This window comes from Sphaerodactylus townsendi, linkage group LG10 (genome assembly GCF_021028975.2).
Source record: "Sphaerodactylus townsendi isolate TG3544 linkage group LG10, MPM_Stown_v2.3, whole genome shotgun sequence".
Classification (NCBI taxonomy): Eukaryota; Metazoa; Chordata; class Lepidosauria; order Squamata; family Sphaerodactylidae; genus Sphaerodactylus; species Sphaerodactylus townsendi.
The window spans coordinates 10,871,885-10,892,319 of record NC_059434.1 but is presented as its reverse complement, the minus strand read 5'-3'; the positions used below and the strand labels follow the sequence as shown (position 1 = coordinate 10,892,319).

The window sequence follows — 20,435 nt, the reverse complement described above, 5'->3', positions numbered from 1 at the left end:
CCCGGCCCCTCTATGATGCGGCTGGCCTCCACGCGGGCCAGGACCTTTACGGCACTCGCCCCGGCCTGGTGGAACACCCTTCCTCCAGCTGTCCGGGCCCTGCGGGACCTGGGTGAGTTCCGCAGGGCCTGTAAGACTGTGTTGTTCCACCGGGCCTTTGGAGTGTCCAGCTGCTGACATGGTGCCCCCTTACTGCCCTGCCCCTAGGGCAGTTACATCAGGGTCCCCTCATATTGAGGGGTCCTGCCATCCCCCCCCATGGGGGTAGGTTTTAAATTGGGGTCGGACGCCTTTTATTATGTATTATGGTTTTTGCTGTTTTATGAGTTTTAAGCTATTTTATGGGATGGAGCCTATGTGTTTATATTTGTACGACCGCTCCTGTTGATGTTGTAGTGAATGTTGTTCACCGCCCGGAGCCCTTCGGGGATCGGGCGGTATACAAATTAAATAAATAATAATAATAATAAGCATAAGCATTTTATTGTCATTGTGCACACACAACGAAATTTACAGCAGCATTCCTCGACGCATGCAATTTCAGACTCATACCCCATCCTCACTTTCCCCTTCCTCCACCCATCCCTACACAGCCCCAAACACATCACCACGAAGCCGCGGAGTTTAGCATAGCCACAGCTCTAGAGTAGAAGCTGTCTCTAAGCCTCTTTGTCCTAGTTTTGATAGACCTGTATCGTCTGGCGGATGGGAACAGTTCAAAAAGAGAGTGTGCTGGATGAGACGGGTCTCTCAGAATATTTTGGGCTTTCTTTAGGCTTCGGGAATTATAGAGTTAAGAACATAAGAACTAGCCTGCTGGATCAGACCAGAGTCCATCTAGTCCAGCATTCTGCTACTCGCAGTGGCCCACCAGGTGCCTTTGGGAGCTCACATGCAGGATGTGAAAGCAATGGCCTTCTGCTGCTGCTGCTGCTCCTGAGCACCTGGTCTGCTAAGGCATTTGCAATCTCAGATCAAGGAGGATCAAGATTGGTAGCCATAGATTGACTTCTCCTCCATAAATCTGTCCAAGCCCTTTTTAAAGCTATCCAGGTTAGTGGCCATCACCACCTCCTGTGGCAGCATATTCCAAACACCAATCACACGCTATGGAAGAAGTGTTTCCTTTTATTAGTCCTAATTCTTCCCCCCAGCATTTTCAATGAATGCCCCCTGGTTCTAGTATTGTGAGAAAGAGAGAAAAATTTCTCTGTCAACATTTTCTACCCCATTCATAATTTTATAGACTTCAATCATATCCCCTCAGACGTCTCCTCTCCAAACTAAAGAGTCCCAAACGCTGCAGCCTCTCCTCATAAGGAAGGTGCTCCAATCCTTCAATCATCCTCGTTGCCCTTCTCTGCACTTTTTCTATCTCTTCGATATCCTTTTTGAGATGTGGCGACCAGAACTGAACACAGTACTCCGTGCGGTCGCACCACTGCTTTATATAAGGGCATGACAATCCTTGCAGTTTTATTATCAACTCCTTTCCTAATTATCCCCAGCATAGAGTTTGCCTTTTTCACAGCTGCCATGCATTGAGTTGACATTCCCATGGAACTATCAACTAAGACGCCCAAATCCCTTTCCTGGTCTGTGACTGATAGCACTGACCCCTGTAGCGTGTATGTGAAGTTTGGATTTTTTGCCCCTATGTGCATCACTTTACATTTTGCTACATTGAACTGCATTTGCCATTTCTGAGCCCACTCACCTAATTTATCAAGGTCCGCTTGGAGCTCTTCGCAATCCTTTGTGGTTCTCACCACCCTACATAATTTGGTATCATCTGCAAACTTGGCCACCACACTACCTACCCCTACTTCCAGGTCATTTATGAATAAGTTAAAGAGCACTGGTCCCAAAACGGATCCTTGGGGGACACCACTCCCTACATCTCTCCATTGTGAGAACTTCCCATTTACACCCACCCTTTGTTTCCTGTTCCTCAACCAATTTTTAATCCATAGGAGGACTTCCCCTCTTATTCCTTCATTGCGGAGTTTTCTCAACAGTCTCTGATGAGGAACTTTGTCAAAAGCATTTTTTCTCAGCAGTCTCAGATGAGAACTTTGTCAAAAGAGTTCTTCCAAGGAGGGGAGAGGACAGCCGATAATCCGCTGTGCAGTAGTGATCACCCTTTGGAGCGCCTTCCTATCTGCCACAGTGCAACTGGAGAACCATACACAGATGCAGTAGGTTAAGACACTCTCTATAGCACAGCGGTAAAAGGACACCAGGAATTTTCCATTCAGTTGTTGTTTCCTTAAAAGTCTCAGATAGTACAGTCTTTGCTGGGCCTTCTTAACCACCGCGGCAGTCTGTACGCCCCAGGTCAAGTCCTCTTTAATCATGATGCCCAGAAATTTAAAACTAGCCACCCACTCTACTTGATCTCCATTTATAGTCAAGGGCTGAATTTCTGAGCTATTCCTTCTCTAGTCCACTATAAGCTCCTTTGTCTTGTTAGTATTAAGAACCAGGTTATTTTCCCTGCACCATGAGAGCAGTCGGTCCACCTCACTCCGATAGGCAGACTCATCCCCTCCAGAGATGAGCCCCACCACCATTGTGTCATCGGCAAATTTGATTGTGTGGGTTGTGTGGGTCTCCTCAGGTGGTTCTTAGAGGGGTGCCCAGAAGAAGCAGTCTTCTGCTTGATCCACCACCAACAGCAGCTTCCCCCCATATTCTAGAATTGACCTGGCAGGTAAGAGCAGGACCACTCAAGAGCACTGCTTGCAATTTCTAGTTCTGCTAGGTGATCCGAAAGGGAGATTGTTGCTTGCGCTATTGAAAGATATGGAGTGCTCCAAGCAAGTCAACAGTGTTCGGTGGGTCTGTGGGCACTAGACATATCCAAGGGAAGTCAGTCCCAAAACAAATAGCCCAGATTGCATTTTTTACAACCTAGTCCAGAGCCACAGCAGCCAGGGCTGCCTCCAGAGAACTGGGTTATAAGTTTGTTTGTTTGGTTTTATTCATGTGACTATTTAGTTATAGAAATGGTGCTTTTGGCTTCCTGAAGCATGAGGAGCCTGTCACCACCAGTCAGACTAAATGCAAACGCGGTACTGAATTAAGCTTAACGACGTTTCACAGATACCAGCTCCTAATCCAGTTTTAGGGTCTCGCTTTACTTGATTCAAATTCTGCCTTTTTATCCCCTAGGCCAACCTTGCTCAGCTTCTGAGTGATTCTCGGGATCGAAATAAGCGTCTCGGAGAAGAAATCAAAGAACTTCAGCAGAGGCTGGGAGAAGTACAAGGAGACAATAAGGTATTGTACTAGTTAACTCCGAAAGCAACCCAGCCACACTTTTTGAATAGATTCGTCTTCCGTTCAGTTTGCCAACTGTAACAAAGGAAAGATTTGCCCGCGAGTTTTCTAAATTGTGTTCTTTATTTAGACTAGTGATAGTCGGAGAAAACTGATATGAGTTTCATCTATACAGTTCTTGTTCCTTCCATTTTATTGTTGTTAAGGATGTCTTTATTCTGGGAGTTGATTTATGAGGTTTCAAAATGCTGTAATAAAGGTAGTCCTGTCTGTACAATAATAATTTTACGTTCATATTCTTGGGTTTTGAAGTTTTAAGGTAGGCCGTCCTCCCACTGAAGGGGAGTATTCATGTAAGTCTGAAAACTTCTAGAAAAGTGGTCAAGTTCCTAAAGGTTAATTTGTGGACCCATTAAGAACCAGTGTTCATCGATGCAGTTGTGGTAAGATAGTTTGGGCTCTCTAATACTGTGTAAAATTCTAACCTCAAATTCCACATATTATCTGTTGTGGACTGCCATGTTGTAGCTGGAAAACTCAACCATCACATCTTTTTTTTAAAAAAAAAAACCTGTTACAGGTTTAAAGTAGAGTGCTTTGCTTCAAGGAGCAGCGGTGGTGTAGGAGGTTAAGAGCTCATGTATCTAATCTGGAGGAACCGGGTTTGATTCCCAGCTCTGCCACCTGAGTTGTGGAGGCTTATCTGGGGAATTCAGAGTAGCCTGTACATTCCCACACACGCCAGCTGGGTGACCTTGGGCTAGTCACAGCTTCTTGGAGCTCTCTCAGCCCCACATACCTCACAGGGTGTTTGTTGTTGTGAGGGGGGAAGGGCAAGGAGATTGTAAGCCCCTTTGAGTCTCCTGCAGGAGAGAAAGGCGGGATATAAATCCAAACTCCTCCTCCTCCTCCTCTTCTTCTTCTTCTTCTCCTCCTCCTCCTCCTCCTCCTCCTCCTCCTCTTCTTCTTCTTCTTCTCCTCTTCCTCCTCCTCCTCCTCCTCCTCCTCCTCCTCCTCCTCCTCCTCCTTCAAGTAGAGTGCCACAGAAATTTGTGATGGTTTCCATTTCCATTTCATGAACATGGACAACGTGAAATCTTGCTTTAATCCTAACATAATTCCAGGGTGGGTGGGTGGTGGTCAGGAAGATGAAACATTGTTTGTTTGTTGTCATAGTTGAGAGAGGAGTTGGAGACAGGAAGAAATCTCTCCTTGCTTCAGGAACTGGAGGGTCTGAGGCCTAATTTCTGTGTTCACCATAATGATACCAAATTATGTAGGGTGGTGAGAACCGCAAAGGATTGCAAAGAGCTTCAAGCACTCCTTTATAAATTAGGTGAGCGGGCTAAGAAATGGCAAATGCAGTCCAATGTAGCAAAATGTAAAGTGATGCACATTGGGGCAAAAAATCCAAACTTCACATACACGCTACAGGGGTCAGTGCTATCAGTCACAGACCAGGAAAGGGATTTGGGCATCTTAGCTGATAGTTCCATGGGAATGTCAACTCAATGCATGGCAGCTTTGAATAAGGCAAACTCTATGCTGGGGATGATTAGAAAAGGAAATGATAATAAAACTGCAAAGATTGTCATGCCCTTATATAAAACAGTGGTGCGACCGCACTTGGAGTACTGTGTTCAGTTCTGGTCGCCACATCTCAAGAAGGATATCGAAGAGATAGAAAAAGTGCAGAGAAGGGCAACGAGAATGATTGAGGGATTGGAGCACCGTCCTTATGAGGAGAGCCTGCTGCGTTTGGGACTCTTTAGTTTGGAGAGGAGACGTCTGAGGGGGGATATGATTGAAGTCTATAAAATTATGCATGGGATAGAAAATGTTAACACAATACTAAAACCAGGGGGCATCCATTGAGAATGCTGGGGAGAAGAATTAGGACTAATAAAAGGAAACATTTCTTCACGCAACACGTGATTGGTTTGGAATATGCTGCCACAGGAGGTGGTGATGGCCACTAACCTGGATAGCTTTAAACGGGGCTTGGACAGATTTATGGAGGAGAAGTTGATGCAGTGGTGGGATTCAGCCGGTTCGCACCACTTTGGCAGAACCGGTTGTTAAAATGATGCTTGTATACAACCAGTTGTTAAATTATTTGAATCCCACCACTGAGTCGATGTATGGCTACCAATCTTGATCTGAGATTGCAAATGCCTCAGCAGGTGCTGGAGAGCAGCAGCAACAGAAGGCCATTGCTTTCACATCCTGCATGTGAGCTCCCAAAGGCGGGCCACTGCGAGTAGCAGAGTGCTGGACTAGATGGACTCTGGTCTGATCCAGCAGGCTCTTTCTTATGTTCTTATGAAACTGTTTTTATTTTAAATAGACTTTTTGTTGACAATTGTCTGCTTGGTTTTTGTAACCAACCATCATAATCCTCTGACTGTACGATGTATTTTGATTACTGATTCAAGCCAACTTTCTGACTAGTAGAACTTTTGGCCTCAGACCATCACAGTAAGGAGCTGGTATCTCACAGCAGCTGAGAGTATGAGATGGGAACTAGGAAATTCCCAGCACAGATTTCCCATTAACAGTTTATCCACTATTAAAGTCATTGTGCTCCATCCACAGCTATTTCCTGCTTCACTGAACTGTTGTAAAGAACACTAGGTTGGAGAAAATGGCCGCTTTGGAAAGTGGAGTCTGTGGCATTATACCCCAGGAAAGTGAGTGGGCTAAGGTGAGGGGTTTAGGGAAGGGCCCTAAACCCCGCCTTTCTCAAGTTCAACCCCCCAAAATCTCCAGCTATTTCCCAGCGTGGAGCTGGCAGCCCTAGTTCTTAAGAATGTAGCTTTATAATGCAGTCATAACAACATAGCAGCACCTACCTGAACAATATGGCGGCAGCCTATTAGAGAATCCACTCTAATGGTAGCCACCTGGGGAATCCACCGTAATGGTGGACAGAAGGGGGTGGTCCATCTAGTCCAGCAGACTGTTTTAAGCAGTGGCCAACCAGTTGCCTGGAGCATGGAGGCTGAGGTATTCAAAGATTTCCTACCTGTACAGATGGAGTCTCCCTTCAGTCCCCAGGGCTAGTAGCTATTGATAGACATTTCCGCCATGAATCTGTTTAACCCCCTTTGTGAAGCTGTCCATGCTCTTGGTTTTCGCTACTTTCACCAGCACTCCTAAATGGAGTTTCAGCCTTTTGAAGACTATGGACTTCAGTGAGCTTCAAGGGGTATAATTCTATTCAGGATTGCACTGTTGATCTTTCATTTTGTTTCACATCAGAATGCTCTGCAGCAGTGGCGTAGTGGTTAAGAGCAGGTGCATTCTAACCTGGAGGAACTGGGTTTGATTCCCAGCTCTGCCGCTTGAGCTGTGGAGGCTTATCTGGGGAATTCAGATTAGCCTGTGCACTCCCACACATGCCAGCTGGGTGACCTTGGGCTAGTCACAGTTCATCTGAGCTCTCTCAGCCCCACAGGGTGTCTGTTGTGAGGGGGGAAGGGCAAGGAGATTGTAAGCCCCTTTGAGTTTCCGACAGGACAGAAAGCGGGGGATATAAATCCAAACTCTTCTTTTTCTTCTTCTTCTCTTGATCGAATGATTTTTACAACATTTTCTGGCATTTAGCAACCGCTGGCACACCTTCGTTTGTCATCGTTTGTCATCGTTGCCTTTCATAGTGGTCATTGGAATTAATCCACCAGAAAGAGATGCAGATAGTTTTCTATTGTGATTTAGCATTTTATCTTCTTCTTCTTTATTAAATCAGTGTTTTTGATAATTAACATTATTTCAAAAGATCCGTTGAATTCCTTTTCCGTTTTGTTACTTTAAGAATGGCAGGCTTCAATTTTAAATGGTTATTCCCTAATTGCCACTTTACAAATGTATTGCTAAATTTAGTATCTTATATGGAACATTACTCCAGATCTAGTGCTCGGTATTAAACCCTTTACTATTATTTGTTAACCGATATATTTAGTTATTGTAGCTGAAGTTTTGCAGACATGGATCAAAGTGTGAAAAGCTAGACTGCAGAGAGTCCTGCTGCTCAAATTCTGGGGTTAATGGGGTAGCAGGATTTTAAAACTTGGCAGGGGTCTTCATGCAGTGAAGAATTCTATTACAGAAGCAGTGAAGTTTATCAGTTTACAGAGGAAAAGGTGAGTGGAACCAAGGTCTAGCCACCAGAGACTTTCTGTTTGGCTTATTATTGCCCTGATGATGCCAGGGCCTCCTCTGTTAACAGCAAAGGACTCTTTAACCCTGGTCATTCCAATGAGAACAGAAACCAAGACTTGGAGATGGGCTCAGGGTGGTGAACAGCATATAAATAGAGCACAATATCAGGTTAAAATCCAGTAAATGTAAATTAATACAGGCTCTAATAAAAATAAACCCTACCCCATTAAAATGCAGCATTAACATAAAATTAACAAAATTAACATAATAATAGAAGACGTCTGGCACCCAGCCCCTGTGATCAAACCCTGGGAGGGGAGGGGGTTGGCAGATGGTCCAATAGATAGCCAGTGCGCAGGACAGCATGAAGGGCGGGCTCAGTGGCCGTGCCCCACCCCCAAAAGCCCGGTGGAACAACACAGTTTTACAGGCCCTGCAGATCTCTCCAAGGTCCTGCAGGGCCCTAACTGCTGGAGGAAGAGCGTTCCACCAGGCAGGGGCCAGGGCAGTAAACGCCCTGGCCCGCGTGGAGGCCAGCCGCATCATAGAGCGGCAACCCCAAGTTGGGGGCTGGGGACCGCATCATAGAGCGGTAACCCCAAGTGGAAAAGCTGTCTGGAGCCTTTGGGTGATTCTGCGCAGGCCAAATATAATGGAGTCAGGCCCTTTTAAAAAGTCTTTTTGGGGTTAGACGTTCCAACAGAACTCCCCCACCAAACACTTCTATTTGCCTGAACCCAGGTTAAATGAGTCGCTAAATTAGCGACTTTTCCTTTAACCCAGGTTTCAAATGCTTCCTGCTTGCCTATGTGAACTCCAGCAAGCAGGAAGCATTCTATGCCCACCCCCGTCTGTCCACCATTACAGTGGATTCCCCAGGTGGCTGCCATTAGAGTGGATTCTCTAATAGGCTGCCACCATATATTTTTTTTTGATAATTTTTTATTGTATAGAGTATTCATACATTTGTTACATTTAATATTTTTCTTTCATCTATACATTTTTTCCATTTTCACCTCCCTCCCCCCCTTTGCTTTATTAATTTTTTCATGCAAGCAGCAGGAGGTTCATTCTTCGTATTCTCTTATTCCATGGCTCTTCGTTAAATCCGGCTTCTTCCATCCATTCTTTATACACTGTCCATATCTTCTTAATATCTTCTATTTTTTCTTTCCATAAAATATTTTTTGCCAGTCTTTCAAATATCTCTAGCTGTATTTGTTCCCATATATATTCCAACCATCTTGCGGCTGCCACCATATTGTTCAGGTAGGTGGGATGGATTCTCAGGAGGTGGACTCTCGGGTGGAGGGATTCTTGGCTGCACAGTTTGCACAAAAATACTGTGTTTCCTGCAAATTGTGCTGCCTCCCGCTGCTGGGATCCCAGTGATCCCAGCTAGCCCCTGCACCCACCATGCCAATGGTGGCACAAGCAACCCGGGGGTCTGCAACCCACGGCTCTGGAGCCGCATGCGGCTCTTTTGTCCTTGTACTGCAGCTCTGTGTGACTTGGGTCCTGTCAGCCTCCTTCGGAGAGTCGCCCTAAGGATTAATGGGAAAGAGTCCACGTTCCTAGAGAGGCACAGTCTGAGATGGCTATCCCAAGCCACTTCCAGCTTCTCTGTCTCAGCTGCCTGGTTGGCTGATGCTGATGATGACGGCACGGGGAAGGGGCGGAGCACCACTGAACAGGTGTTACGTAAGGGCCGTTATATTCTCGCTCTATAGGAAGGATTCCCGTCAGGTGTTTTAGGAACCTTCCTAATAATTAGCTTGATTTTTTTTCGCTGCCACCAAAATATATTTTACTATTGCCCACAAAAACTGATTTTAACAGACACCACCCTTTTCTGGGGGACACAGATAGAAATAGGAGACTGGAACGGATCTGACTGAACAAAAACTTAAAACGTTTATTTCTGGCTTAACAGAGGCTTCTCAGGTAACTTGAGAGGATTTACGCTTGTTGGTTTCAGAATTTAATGATTTCAGAGCTTAGCGGTTGCAGAGATGGTAATGGCACTTCACTTAAGTTTTAAAACGTTACAAGACACTCGCAGGTGTCACTTTAGTTAAGATTTCTCCTCATAAAAGATTTACTTTAGTAAGATGTTACTTTGGAGGTTTCACACTGCCTCTTAAGACAGACTTTTGTCCACTGTACCTCACCACTAAATAAAACACCCAGTCTACGCCCAGTAGGATTCTGGCATAACAGCCTCCCTCTCCCACAATCCCAAATTTGGCCTCTCTGCCACAGGACTGGGCCTCCCAATACTGGTGTTCACTGTAGAGGACAGACTTTTAGACTTGTCAGAGGTTTTCCCTCACAACACCTGAGTGGGGGTCACTCTCCTCCAGACTCAGGGTTTCAGATGTCTTAATAGTTTCCTCAGCTATTAACAAAAAACAGCAGTGAGAGATCTTGGCGGAATCTCCTCACTCTGCCACAAAACGTACCCGAAGGCACAAAAGCTCACAGACCGAGCCAAAAAGCCAAAAAGACCCAAAGAACCCCTCAGCACTCTCGCTGACTCTATTTATAGTACCTGCATTTTTTTCTCTGGCCAGTCAGGGCTGGCCAGGGCTTAACTCTTTCAGGGCAGACTCCACCCTGTAAACTGAATGCAGGATAAGTGAGTGGCGAAGGGCGGGAAATGGGAGGGAGTTGCAGGAGCACAGATTTTCAGTGCAATCCTAACCTCAGTCCGCCCCCCTTGAATGGGGGGTCAGGAGTCGACCCTGCTTTGGGTGGCCTCATTTCCCCCTCGCCCGGGTCCTTCTTGGGAGGCGGGACCACATGGGGGACCCCAGCAGTGCTGCCTTGGGTTGCAGGCCCCCCAGCAGCTCCGCTGAGCTCCAGGGACTTTCCTGGCAGATGGCAGCCTGGCTGAGTCCAGGTGAGAAAGACGATGTCAGGTTTTAAATGAGTTATTACCTGCAGCCCTGCAAGGTTGCACTCGTCGAGGCTGTTTGATGGGGAGGCAGGGGTGGGTGAGAATTGTTTGCTTCTGCATTGCCAAGGAGGGCAGGAGCACATGGGGAAAGCCTTGCACATGGATCTTGGAAGGTTTACTTCAGAGTAAGCCAGTGGAGGGTAAGCTTGTAGATCATGGAAGGGAGGAAGGCCGGGATCATCCTCAGCCATGGTTGTTGTGGGCTGCCAACTCCTGGCGGGCAAATCCCAGGATATTTGGGGGTAGATTCTCAGAAGCTGGGGCTTTTGGGACCAGGGCGGGGACCATGCTCAGTGAGGAATATGGCTGTTGAGTCCACCCTCCATGGCAGACATTTTCTCGGGGGAGGGGGGAGTTCAGCCCCCCCCGGAAGTTGACAACCCCATTAGGCACCAGTTTTGATCCACCATCCAAGTGGAATTTGAGGGGGTGCTTTTTTTGGGGGGGGCATAATCAGTGTCTTTGAACACAAGAAAAGATAAATGTGTGAAACGGGGGTTCTATTGCTGGTCATTTGAATCATGTGCAAAACAACAGGCTTTTTACCCCCCCCTCCTTTTTTTTGCTTTGATGGGTAAAAATGAGCCCCAAAGAAGGGAACTTCTCCCTGCATGAGAACAATTCTATACAGTGTTATCTTCATTTTAGAAGTCAAAAAGTATTTGTGGCTCCAAGTGTTTTCTTTTCATTGGAAAACGGGTCCAAATGGCTCTTTGGGTGTTAAAGGTCGCCGACCCCTGATGTAACCCTTTTAAGTTGCCTGTGCAGAATCGGCCTTTGTCTCCTGTTAAGTTCGCTACTGATGACTGGTTACAGATACATACAAAAGTATTTGGAAGGCCGGGGAGCCGGTGTTTGGGGTGTAAATCTGTGGAACATTATAAGTCCGTTACGCAGCCCTTCTGTAACATCATCATCATCATCATCATCATCATCATCATCATCATCATCATCATCATCATCATCATCATCATCATAATTAATAATTAATAATTAATAATTAATAATTAATAATTAATAATTAATAATTAATAATTATTAATAGTTGTTGTTGTTGTTGTTGTTATTATTATTATTATTATTATTATTATTATTATTATTATTATTATTATTATTATTATTATTATTATTAAATTTAGTATATTGCCCTATCCACGAAGGGCTCAGCCCTATGTAGTATTCAGCAATACGTTTCTGTTAATGAGAGAAATATGTATCTGCAAGATAAGCCAGATCCATGTGGATTTGCGACTTCATTTAAAATTGCTTCCGAAAGTAGCTCCTGGCGTGAGCGAAAACCTGGTTCGTTTTTGTATCCTAGATCTAACCCCAGAAGGCACTCACGGGTCTAGCCCTTAGAATTGTAACCTGTAGCTTGTTCTTGTTCTATGAGAGCCTCCAGGCTCCTGAGTTTCAGAGGAGAAAGCAGGCAGCTCTTGTAGTGAGGGGAAGTCTGTATTTACCTGATTCTAGGTGCGCGAATAGATAGATGAGAAGTAGCCAAGGGCAAATGTTGACTCCCCTAGAATCCGGCAGCCTCTGAAACCTTGTCTGCTACCAACGTGTGTTGAATGTTATGCTTTGATTTCTTGGCTTCTGTTTTCTCTTCTGCTTTAATTTATCGATTTGCCACCTTTGCAGAATGGATCTTGTTCTTGCTGCTTGGATCTGGTATCAGTGGAGAGAAATCCTCACAGGAGGCCGATGTGGATGTTGCAGTGCCCCCAGAGGAAGCGCAGCCAAGCGGCCTCCGTGAGGCAAGCGGCCTTCGGGAGCCTCCAGGCACCTGGCCAGCAGGGGTTTCTTTAGCCGAGGGAGTAACTTTTCGTTGATCTGTGTTTCAAAGCAGAGATTTATAAATCAGAAAAGCTGTGCCGGGGGTGGGGGGGGGGGATAGATTCTGTGTGCGTATAGAATTCCAAAAAAGTGGTCATAAGATGAAAGTTAACAAAGTATGTTGCATCGTTGTGGGGGCGGGGGGGCGGGGAGGTAGCAGTGGTGGGATCCAAAAATTTTAGTAACAGGTTCCCATGGTGGTGGGATTCAAACTGTGGCATAGCACCAATGGGGCTGGGCGGGGCACGACGGGGGCGGGGCACGACGGGGCCGTGGCCGGGCATTCCTGGAAGGGGCATTCCTGGGCGGGGCTGTGGCAAGGACGCAGCCGCTGTTCTGGTCCTTGGGTGAGAAACGAATGCACACAGGCGCAGGCTGCCACGCACGCCGGTACACCTCCTGCTAGACTGCTTCAAGTTCTGCGCTACTGCTGAGAGGAGGGGCGTAACTAAGGCAAAAATCACGTGGCCAAATCACCAATTAGTAACCCCCTCTCGGCCACACAAATAATGAGTAACCTACTCTCGGGAACCTGTGAGAACCTGCTGGATCCCACCTCTGGTGGGTAGCCTTTGCTGCAGCTACTAAGTGATCATCGTTTGTATGCTTGTTTTACACCATTTGGAGCCCAAAGAGGAAGGGCAGCCTATTAAATCTAAATAACAGCAACAACAACAACAACAACAACAACAACAACAACAACGAGTATGTTGAATGAAGTGTACTAGGTTTATTTTGTTCAATCAAATGATCAACTTTTTTTGTACAGTTGGTTCTGCAGAATTTCAGCCTTTTAGGATTGCAGGATGTTCTGTTTCCAGAATACAATCTATTCTTATCTCTTTGTGTCAGAATATGGCTGTAGGTCACAATCTAGAAAACCGATCTAGGCATAATAAAAAAAAAATAGTGTGTCTCTGATATGCACCTATCCTCCCCCCCCCGCAAAAAAAACAGTAGACCCTCCTTGATTATGAGAAGTTGTTACCGATGGGAAAATAAACAAAATATTTTCCTGAAGTCAGGTTGCCAGGCTACACTGGCTCCCTGCCCGGATACAGAGACCTGTGTGGTTCAGAAGCCTTCATAAGGTTCACAAAGAATGTATATGCATGATTGTACCAATGCTATATGATTTCACTTGTGTTTGTGTCATTCTAGGATGTAGTAAAAGCTCCTCTTAGTTAAGTTTATGCCTGCAGTTTAGGATTTTAGTTTAATAAGGTTCTTCAGTTAGGTTAAGGTTCTATTAGTTTTAAGCGAGCCCTGCCAGTAGGTAGATGTACAGTCCTGCCTATAAGTATAAGTATGTGTGTTTATCCTTTAAGGTTTTCCTAATGTTTAAGTTAGAAATGTTATTTTTGAAATTTGTGTCTGAGAATAGAAGCAATAGCCAGTTAAGGTCTGATATTAAGTAACCAGGAAGTTGGCTCTGGAATGTAGCTCAGACCAACGCCCAGCCGACTCTTTGATAATGACAACGACCCTCTTTGGACTTGCTAATCGAATCTGTTGCCAGCACCCAAGGGTCACCCAGCCGTTGGAAGATGTCACCCTGTTTTGCTATTGGACTGTTTGAAGTTTTACTCTCAGGATCCAGAAGCTCATTGGACTGTTCACATCCTTACAAAGTGACCTCAGCTTTTTAAAAGAAAATTCAGGGGGGCATCTGTTTTTTTAAAATCGAAATCCTGCTCACCCTACATGGTTAATATTGTGGTTCTCTGGATTGCTATATAGTGTTCATCTCAGAAGTTGTGTTTCTGTGAACAGCACTCGAGGAGGCAGTTGCCAATGGGCTATGTGTGTAATCACCTGTGGTTGTGTTGACAAGGGAAGTGGCCCAGTGCCCACAATAAATGGGCCACTGTTAATAAACGACGCATACCGAAAACCAGGGAAGTCACGCTAAAGATGGGTCTCTAAGCCTACAATTCTGTTCCAAGTAGACCTGCGTAGCATTGTACTGAAGATATTTGCTTTCCGAACAATTGGCTCATGCGTCTTCTTGGACCCGGTTAAGTGCAACTGACAGCTGTTACCACCCTGCAGATCCATTTGCCTTTTCTCTCAGATATATTGGACTGAGTTTTGGTACCAAATGTTCTAGAATTTGCCCCTTGAACCACGGGGGTTCAGCAAGCCCAGCTCTGCTGTAGCGGCAGCTTGTTAATTTTGTTGTAGTTGAAGCATTGTAATAATGAAAGAAGAAACCAACACAGAATAATGTTCGTGTCCTTCGATAGGGCTGGATGCCCAGATGGTCTCTGCCAGTGTCCTCTCTGCCGTTTGCAGGCTGAGAAGACACTTTGTGGATGAACTCTGTCTGAATGTTGTGGTTCATACTGTGGCTCCCCCCCCCCCCTCAACAAATGGAGCTGAAACAGGATGGACAGAGCACTTCAGTGTACTCTCAAATTAAGACACTTCTAGCAATAAAAATGGACGCTTAGTTTTTAAGAGACTTATTGACTTATGCCCGCTCATAACGGTCACGCAGCCAGAGTAAGTTACTGAACCCTGTGTTCATTGCTACAAAAAAGAAGTTAGTTCAAGAGGCTATGTACAAAAACGACTTGATTATATAATATTGTTTCATACAAAAACTTTGCTAGATTTCCCCCCTCTCATTTATTCAGCTGCTTCTCTAGATTTACAGAACAAAAGAAACATTTCCTGGTGGAACGTTTTGAACAATTCTTAGCTGCGGTTGAGATTTCTGGCCATCCGTTGCCTCTCGCAAGTGAGGAGAGGTCTGAGGTTGTTTCCTTTTACGACTGGCAGCAGTTTCTTATCAAATGGGTGTCATGGTGCTCCTGGATTTCCTTTTGCTTGAAATTTTAGAACACGGCTGGCCGGCTGGCTGGCTGGCTGGTTGGTTGGTTGGTTGGTTGGTTGGTTGGTTGGTTGGTTGGGTCTCATGTGGTGGGTTGGTTGGTTGGGTCTCATGTGGCCATGATGAGAAAGCGTTTCCTGGTGTAAGGGTCTGGTACCCCAGTCAATAATAAGTCTCAAGAAAGGTCCAAGAGCTTTATTAGAACTGTGTCAAGCCCAACAGCCAGGTAGCTGAATCTGAGATCCAAGTTCCCTGGCCCCAGTATATACCTTAGGGTTACAGTTTGGTTCAACCCCTAAAGCCCCACCTTTGCATTCCCCCAATATCAGCATGAGAAAGGACAGTAATACAGTTACATTGTTTTGAGAATAGACGAGTTACTCCCTGTGAAAGAAAGATTAGAAGTTCTCAGCATGCGAAACAAAAGACAGAGGCCCCGTGGCAAGGAGACGGCGAGTGGGCTGAGGACGTGCACGCTGGCAGGCCAAGGATGGTGTGGCCTGACACCTGGATGATAAACGAAATCGGCAAAGAAACTGAAATATTTGCAGCAGTGCCTTTAAAAGGGGAGGATCTGAAATCTTCTAAAGAACTTCAGGATTAGTCTGAGTCACCAGTGGAAAAGTATAATCCGGGGGTGGACTTGGTCCATTAGTTTAACTGGAAGAGATGAGCAGCAAGAACTGACTCCCACTCAGTAGGTAATGGTTTTTATTTAAAGATCTGAAACCAGATTATAATGTTGCCTGATGAAACAGGAGCAATGTTTAGTCCTGGCTCCCTGGTTACAACCTCTCTTTGGCCCCCTTCATTGGGCTCTTTAAACCACTGCAATTTCTGAAAGCAAACTTTGTTCTAAAGTGGCACGCCCCCTAATAATAAAACCTGCATTGTTTTTTTGAAGGCAAACGGACTTTTGCAAAGGTTTCATACACTTTAAGAATAAAATGCTGACTTTCCACAGTTGAGGAAGCTTAAATCTGGGTTTTCCAAAACCTGTTTTGTTCCCATGTTCTGCTATTGTTGTTGCATTTTATTCTTAAGTTATGTGAAACCTTTTAAAACAATCTGCCTCCAGAAGCCGAAGTGGGTTAAAGACCTGGTACAAATGAGACCTCAGTTTTATGCAGGACAGTGAAATGGGGGATTAACTCCCTGGATGTATGGGCCTGTGGAGAGGGTATGCCATTCCTATCTGTCAACCAAACCCAAATATAACTTTCCAGTTCTAAGGAGGTTATGTTTTTCATCGATTCATTCCAATTTGGGCTTTCAAAAAAATCACCAAACTGGGTTTTTTCACCAGGTTTTCAACAGACTTGTATTTTTAGTCTTACTGACAACATCCTCTTTCTTGCTTGTGGTGGTTTTTCTGGGCTGTGTGGCTGTGGTCTGGTGGATCTTGTTCCTAACGTTTCGCCTGCATCTGTGGCTGGCATCTTCAGAGATGTATCACAGAGGGAAGTCTGTTACGCACTGTGTCCATTAGGAACAAGGTCCACCAGACCACGGCCACACAGCCCGGAAAACCCACCACAATCAGTTGAATCTGGCCGTGAAAGCCTTCAACAATACATCATTTTCAAGACAGCTCCACACAAACACAGGACAACTATAGACTATAGCACTCAAAGGGAACAAAGACCAGGATACTTCTATTCAGATCCATTCACCTATTGACCTTGCTAGCTTCATTGTTACTCCCATGCTACAGACTTCTCTGTGACTCACATGCCAGGCCACTCTATTCAGATGGCCTCACCTTTTGACCTCACAGTATATATACTCCACTTGCTTTCCATTCCTACCATCAGATCCTCTGAAAATGCCAGCCACAGATGCAGGCGAAACGTCAGGAGAGAATGCTGCTAGAACACGGCCATACAGCCCGGAAACCACACAGCACCCCAGTGATTCCGGCTGTGAAAGCCTTCGACAATACATCATTTTCCTTGTTGTAGAATATGTCATAATTTTCACAGTTTCTAACAATATGTATTTTTCAAAAAAAAAAAAAAAAGGAGAACCCCAGAAGTACCTCATTTCATGGACGGATAGGATTGACTCTTCTGTTGTATTTAGTCATTATTCATTCCATGTACTTTTATTCCACGTTACCAAGAAAACTCATGGTAGGGCGCAGGTTTGATTTTCAGGGGGCTGTGTTTAAATTTCATGGCAGAAAATATCGATTGATAGATAAATCGTTCTCTTAAACTCTGTGGCCAGTTTACTGGCATATTCATCTTGGAAAACAGTGTAGGACAGTGATGGCGAACCTATGGCACGGGTGCCAGAGGTGGCACTCAGAGCCCTCTCTGTGGGCACGCAGAGTTCATCATGTGGGGGGGGGGGGAGAATCGCCTCCCCCACACATCTAGGCTGGCCTGGGCCGCTGGGCTCGATTATTAGCATTAAACCTAAGACCTAGTTTTGGGGAAGCAGTGTAGGTAACCCTGTTGAGCGCTGTTAAACCCCACTGATTTTCATGCAAAGAACTAAAGCACGATCCGTTACCTGGGAGTAAGCTTGGTTGTTGGCAATGGGGCTTGCTTCTGAGTAAACTCTCCTAGAGTCTGATTTACCCATTCGAAGAGTTGCATGGTTGCTTCAAAACAAAGCCAACAACTACCACCAAGCTTATTCCCCAGTAATGCACGCCTCAGAGCCAACCATTTTTTCTAAAACCACAGTATTCAGGTTAAATTGCGTGTTGGCACTTTGCGATAAATAAGTGGGTTTTGGGTTGCAGTTTGGGCACTCGGTCTCGAAAAGGTTCGCCATCACTGGTGTAGGACAAGCAATTGCAGTTCACAGGACTACGGCATCTGGCAGGGCAGGTAAATCATTTGTCACCAAGTCATGGTAAGAAAAGGCGAGAAGGATCAGTTACTCAGCAGTCCAACTTCCCTCCACAAACACTATGGTCTTTCACTTCTATATCTCACTTTCCAGCAGCCAGGACTTCTAGACCTGCATCAGTGGCTCTCAACAGAAATAACACTAGTTGTGAGACTTGGGAAAGAATAGATGGTAGATACCGGAAAGTTGGATGTGGTAGGATTTGGAATAGGAGTCAGTGGCATGCCCATGTTGTCACATACTTAGCAGATCTGACCCTCATGAGGTGTAGCAGGTTATGGGCCTTTCCCCACTCTCTTCCATCCCTCCTATGCCGGCATCCCAGGTGCATCCCCGGGCGTCCCCACGACCCCGCACTCTGCGCGGGGTCATCAAAAGGCGCCCTTAAGAAGAGCGCCTGGGATGCCGCACGCTGAGGGGGCGCGACAGCGGCAGCGGCAGGGCTGCTGCACTGTCGCCGCCCCTGTCGTGGGGAGTGCCAGGGGACCCCGCGCTACTCTCCTCAAGTAGCATGGGGCTTAAGGTAAGTGGGGAAAGGCCCTATGTTACGGCTCCACACCTTCTCACCTGCACCCTGCTCTTCAGGCACAGTGGGGCTGAGGCCTTAACGTTCAGTTTTATAAAGCAAAATTTGCAAGATTGTGGGTTTCGTAGTTGTTGTGCTGCTTCTATGGCTGCAGATAATTAATAACCTGCTCGTTTTCGTGCGCGTCACGTGATGACTTCCAAAGAGCAACGCCGACAGATTGATTGAAATAACTTTAAAATATAGGTGCATTGGAAAGGTTTCTTTCCTTTGGGGTTCGAGATAATTAACTTTTTGAACACGGTTATTTGAAATCTCATTTAGTCTGGAATCAACTAACAATGCACAAAAGGATGTAGTTTCTTTGTTTTATCGAGGTGGCGTCGCTGTGTTGAATGCCCTGGCTCCGAACAGGAGCACGCATGACCTAGTACTAAACAAATGAAGCCTCTACAGAAGCAGACGTATTGGCATTTCTGTACAAAAGTATGTCACAAGTTTATTAGCTGTGTTTTAATGAAGGGAGTGGATTGGCACTCCATTTGGATGGAAAGCACAAGGCCTGCTCGGCTTAACTCTCAAATGTTTCCTCCGTGTGTGTGCATGAAATGGTTTAGGGAAAATTATCTAAATCTGAGTTGTTTCTATCAGCCTGTACTCAGAAACTGTTTGTAGAGGATGGTGAGTCTGCAGTACAGAACTCATCCTTGGAGATTCCCCAAAGGGGAATCCTTATATTTGTGCTCCTTATATTTGCTCCTTATATTTCTAAAAATGCCTGTGTAAAACTATAAAGTGAGATTCTCCATAACTTTAGAGATAGGCTGCTGACATCCAACTATACATCACATCAAATGAGGCCCCTGATGTTGGCCTTTTAGACCAGTGGTTAGTTGCCACGGCAGACGAGAACAAGCTATAGTTCAGTCTAGCCAAGATGGAAGCCATGTTGGTTGGAAAATCTGATGTTTTGGAAGGGATTCTTACTCTTCGTAAGAGTCATTCTTTCTCTGGCAAAGCCCTCAAGCTTTTTGAACCTGCAGGCCCCTTTGGGAATTCCGACACCATATGCAGGGCGCAAGGCCGAAATGACTGGCACAAAATGGCTGCCATGGCTGACCTTTCGTCTCTGAATAAAGACCCTTGTGCTGTGGTGGTAGCTGCTGCCAAAGTAAAATTTTAAAAATCTGAACAACCAGTCAGAATCCCTACTAGGAAAAAGGCCCACCAGGCTGTGTTCACATTCTGAAAACTCTTGGTAGGCAGTGGCACCAGAAAATGTATTGGCAGGCGCCATGTTGCCCCAGGGTGCTAATAGAAGAGGACAGAATAATTGAGGCAATACAGAAAGCAGCAGCCCAGAAGCGGTGTTGGAAGTTGAAACTGACCAAGAGAAGCTACCGGTAGAAGTTTCAATGTCATATCATCAATGCAGAGATTTTTATTTCAGAAGAAGGGAGAGGCCAGCTTTGACACTAGGGCAATGATTCAACTGTGATTGGCTGAATGGGGGACTCCTGGCACCAGAGATTCCGCACTTTACTAGAATCGAGCTGAGTTTGAGCGTGGTTCCCTGAAAAAGTAGTAGTTCCCAACTGGAGTCGGAAATTTGACCGTTACACGGGGCGAAGCTGGTACAAAACCACGTCGATCCCAGTGGTTGTGCGGAGCACTTAGGTCGAACGCAGCTCGAACTTAGGTCGATAACGCAAGTGCGGAATCAACCTATGGCTGCCTTGTAACAACAAGGTGAACTCCCCCTGGTGGTGAGAAAGATCTCCTTGCTGGCAGGGGTTTGTAAAAACTTCTTTGTTTCAGAGGGTGTTTGAATGTGCTGATTGGAGTCTTGCTGTATATGAGATTTGATGGGTTTTAATACGTTGATTTTAATTTGAGCGACTGATTTGCAGAAAGGCAGACTGCAACTGCTTTTAAATAAATGAAACGTCACCAGTAGAATGTGAGGTGGCTCC

General features: G+C 45.6%; 1 protein-coding gene across 3 annotated transcripts in view; it reads left to right on the top strand.

Annotated features, from left to right (window-relative positions):
* The window catches only part of CCDC149 (coiled-coil domain containing 149), a 90,834-nt gene that overhangs the window by 26,172 nt on the left and 44,227 nt on the right, over positions 1–20,435 (top strand). For all 3 annotated transcript variants that reach the window (XM_048509347.1, XM_048509346.1, XM_048509345.1), the window contains exon 4: positions 3,175–3,282. In XM_048509347.1, coding sequence (XP_048365304.1) covers positions 3,175–3,282 — 108 coding nt within the window. The remainder of the gene's footprint in view (positions 1–3,174; positions 3,283–20,435) is intronic.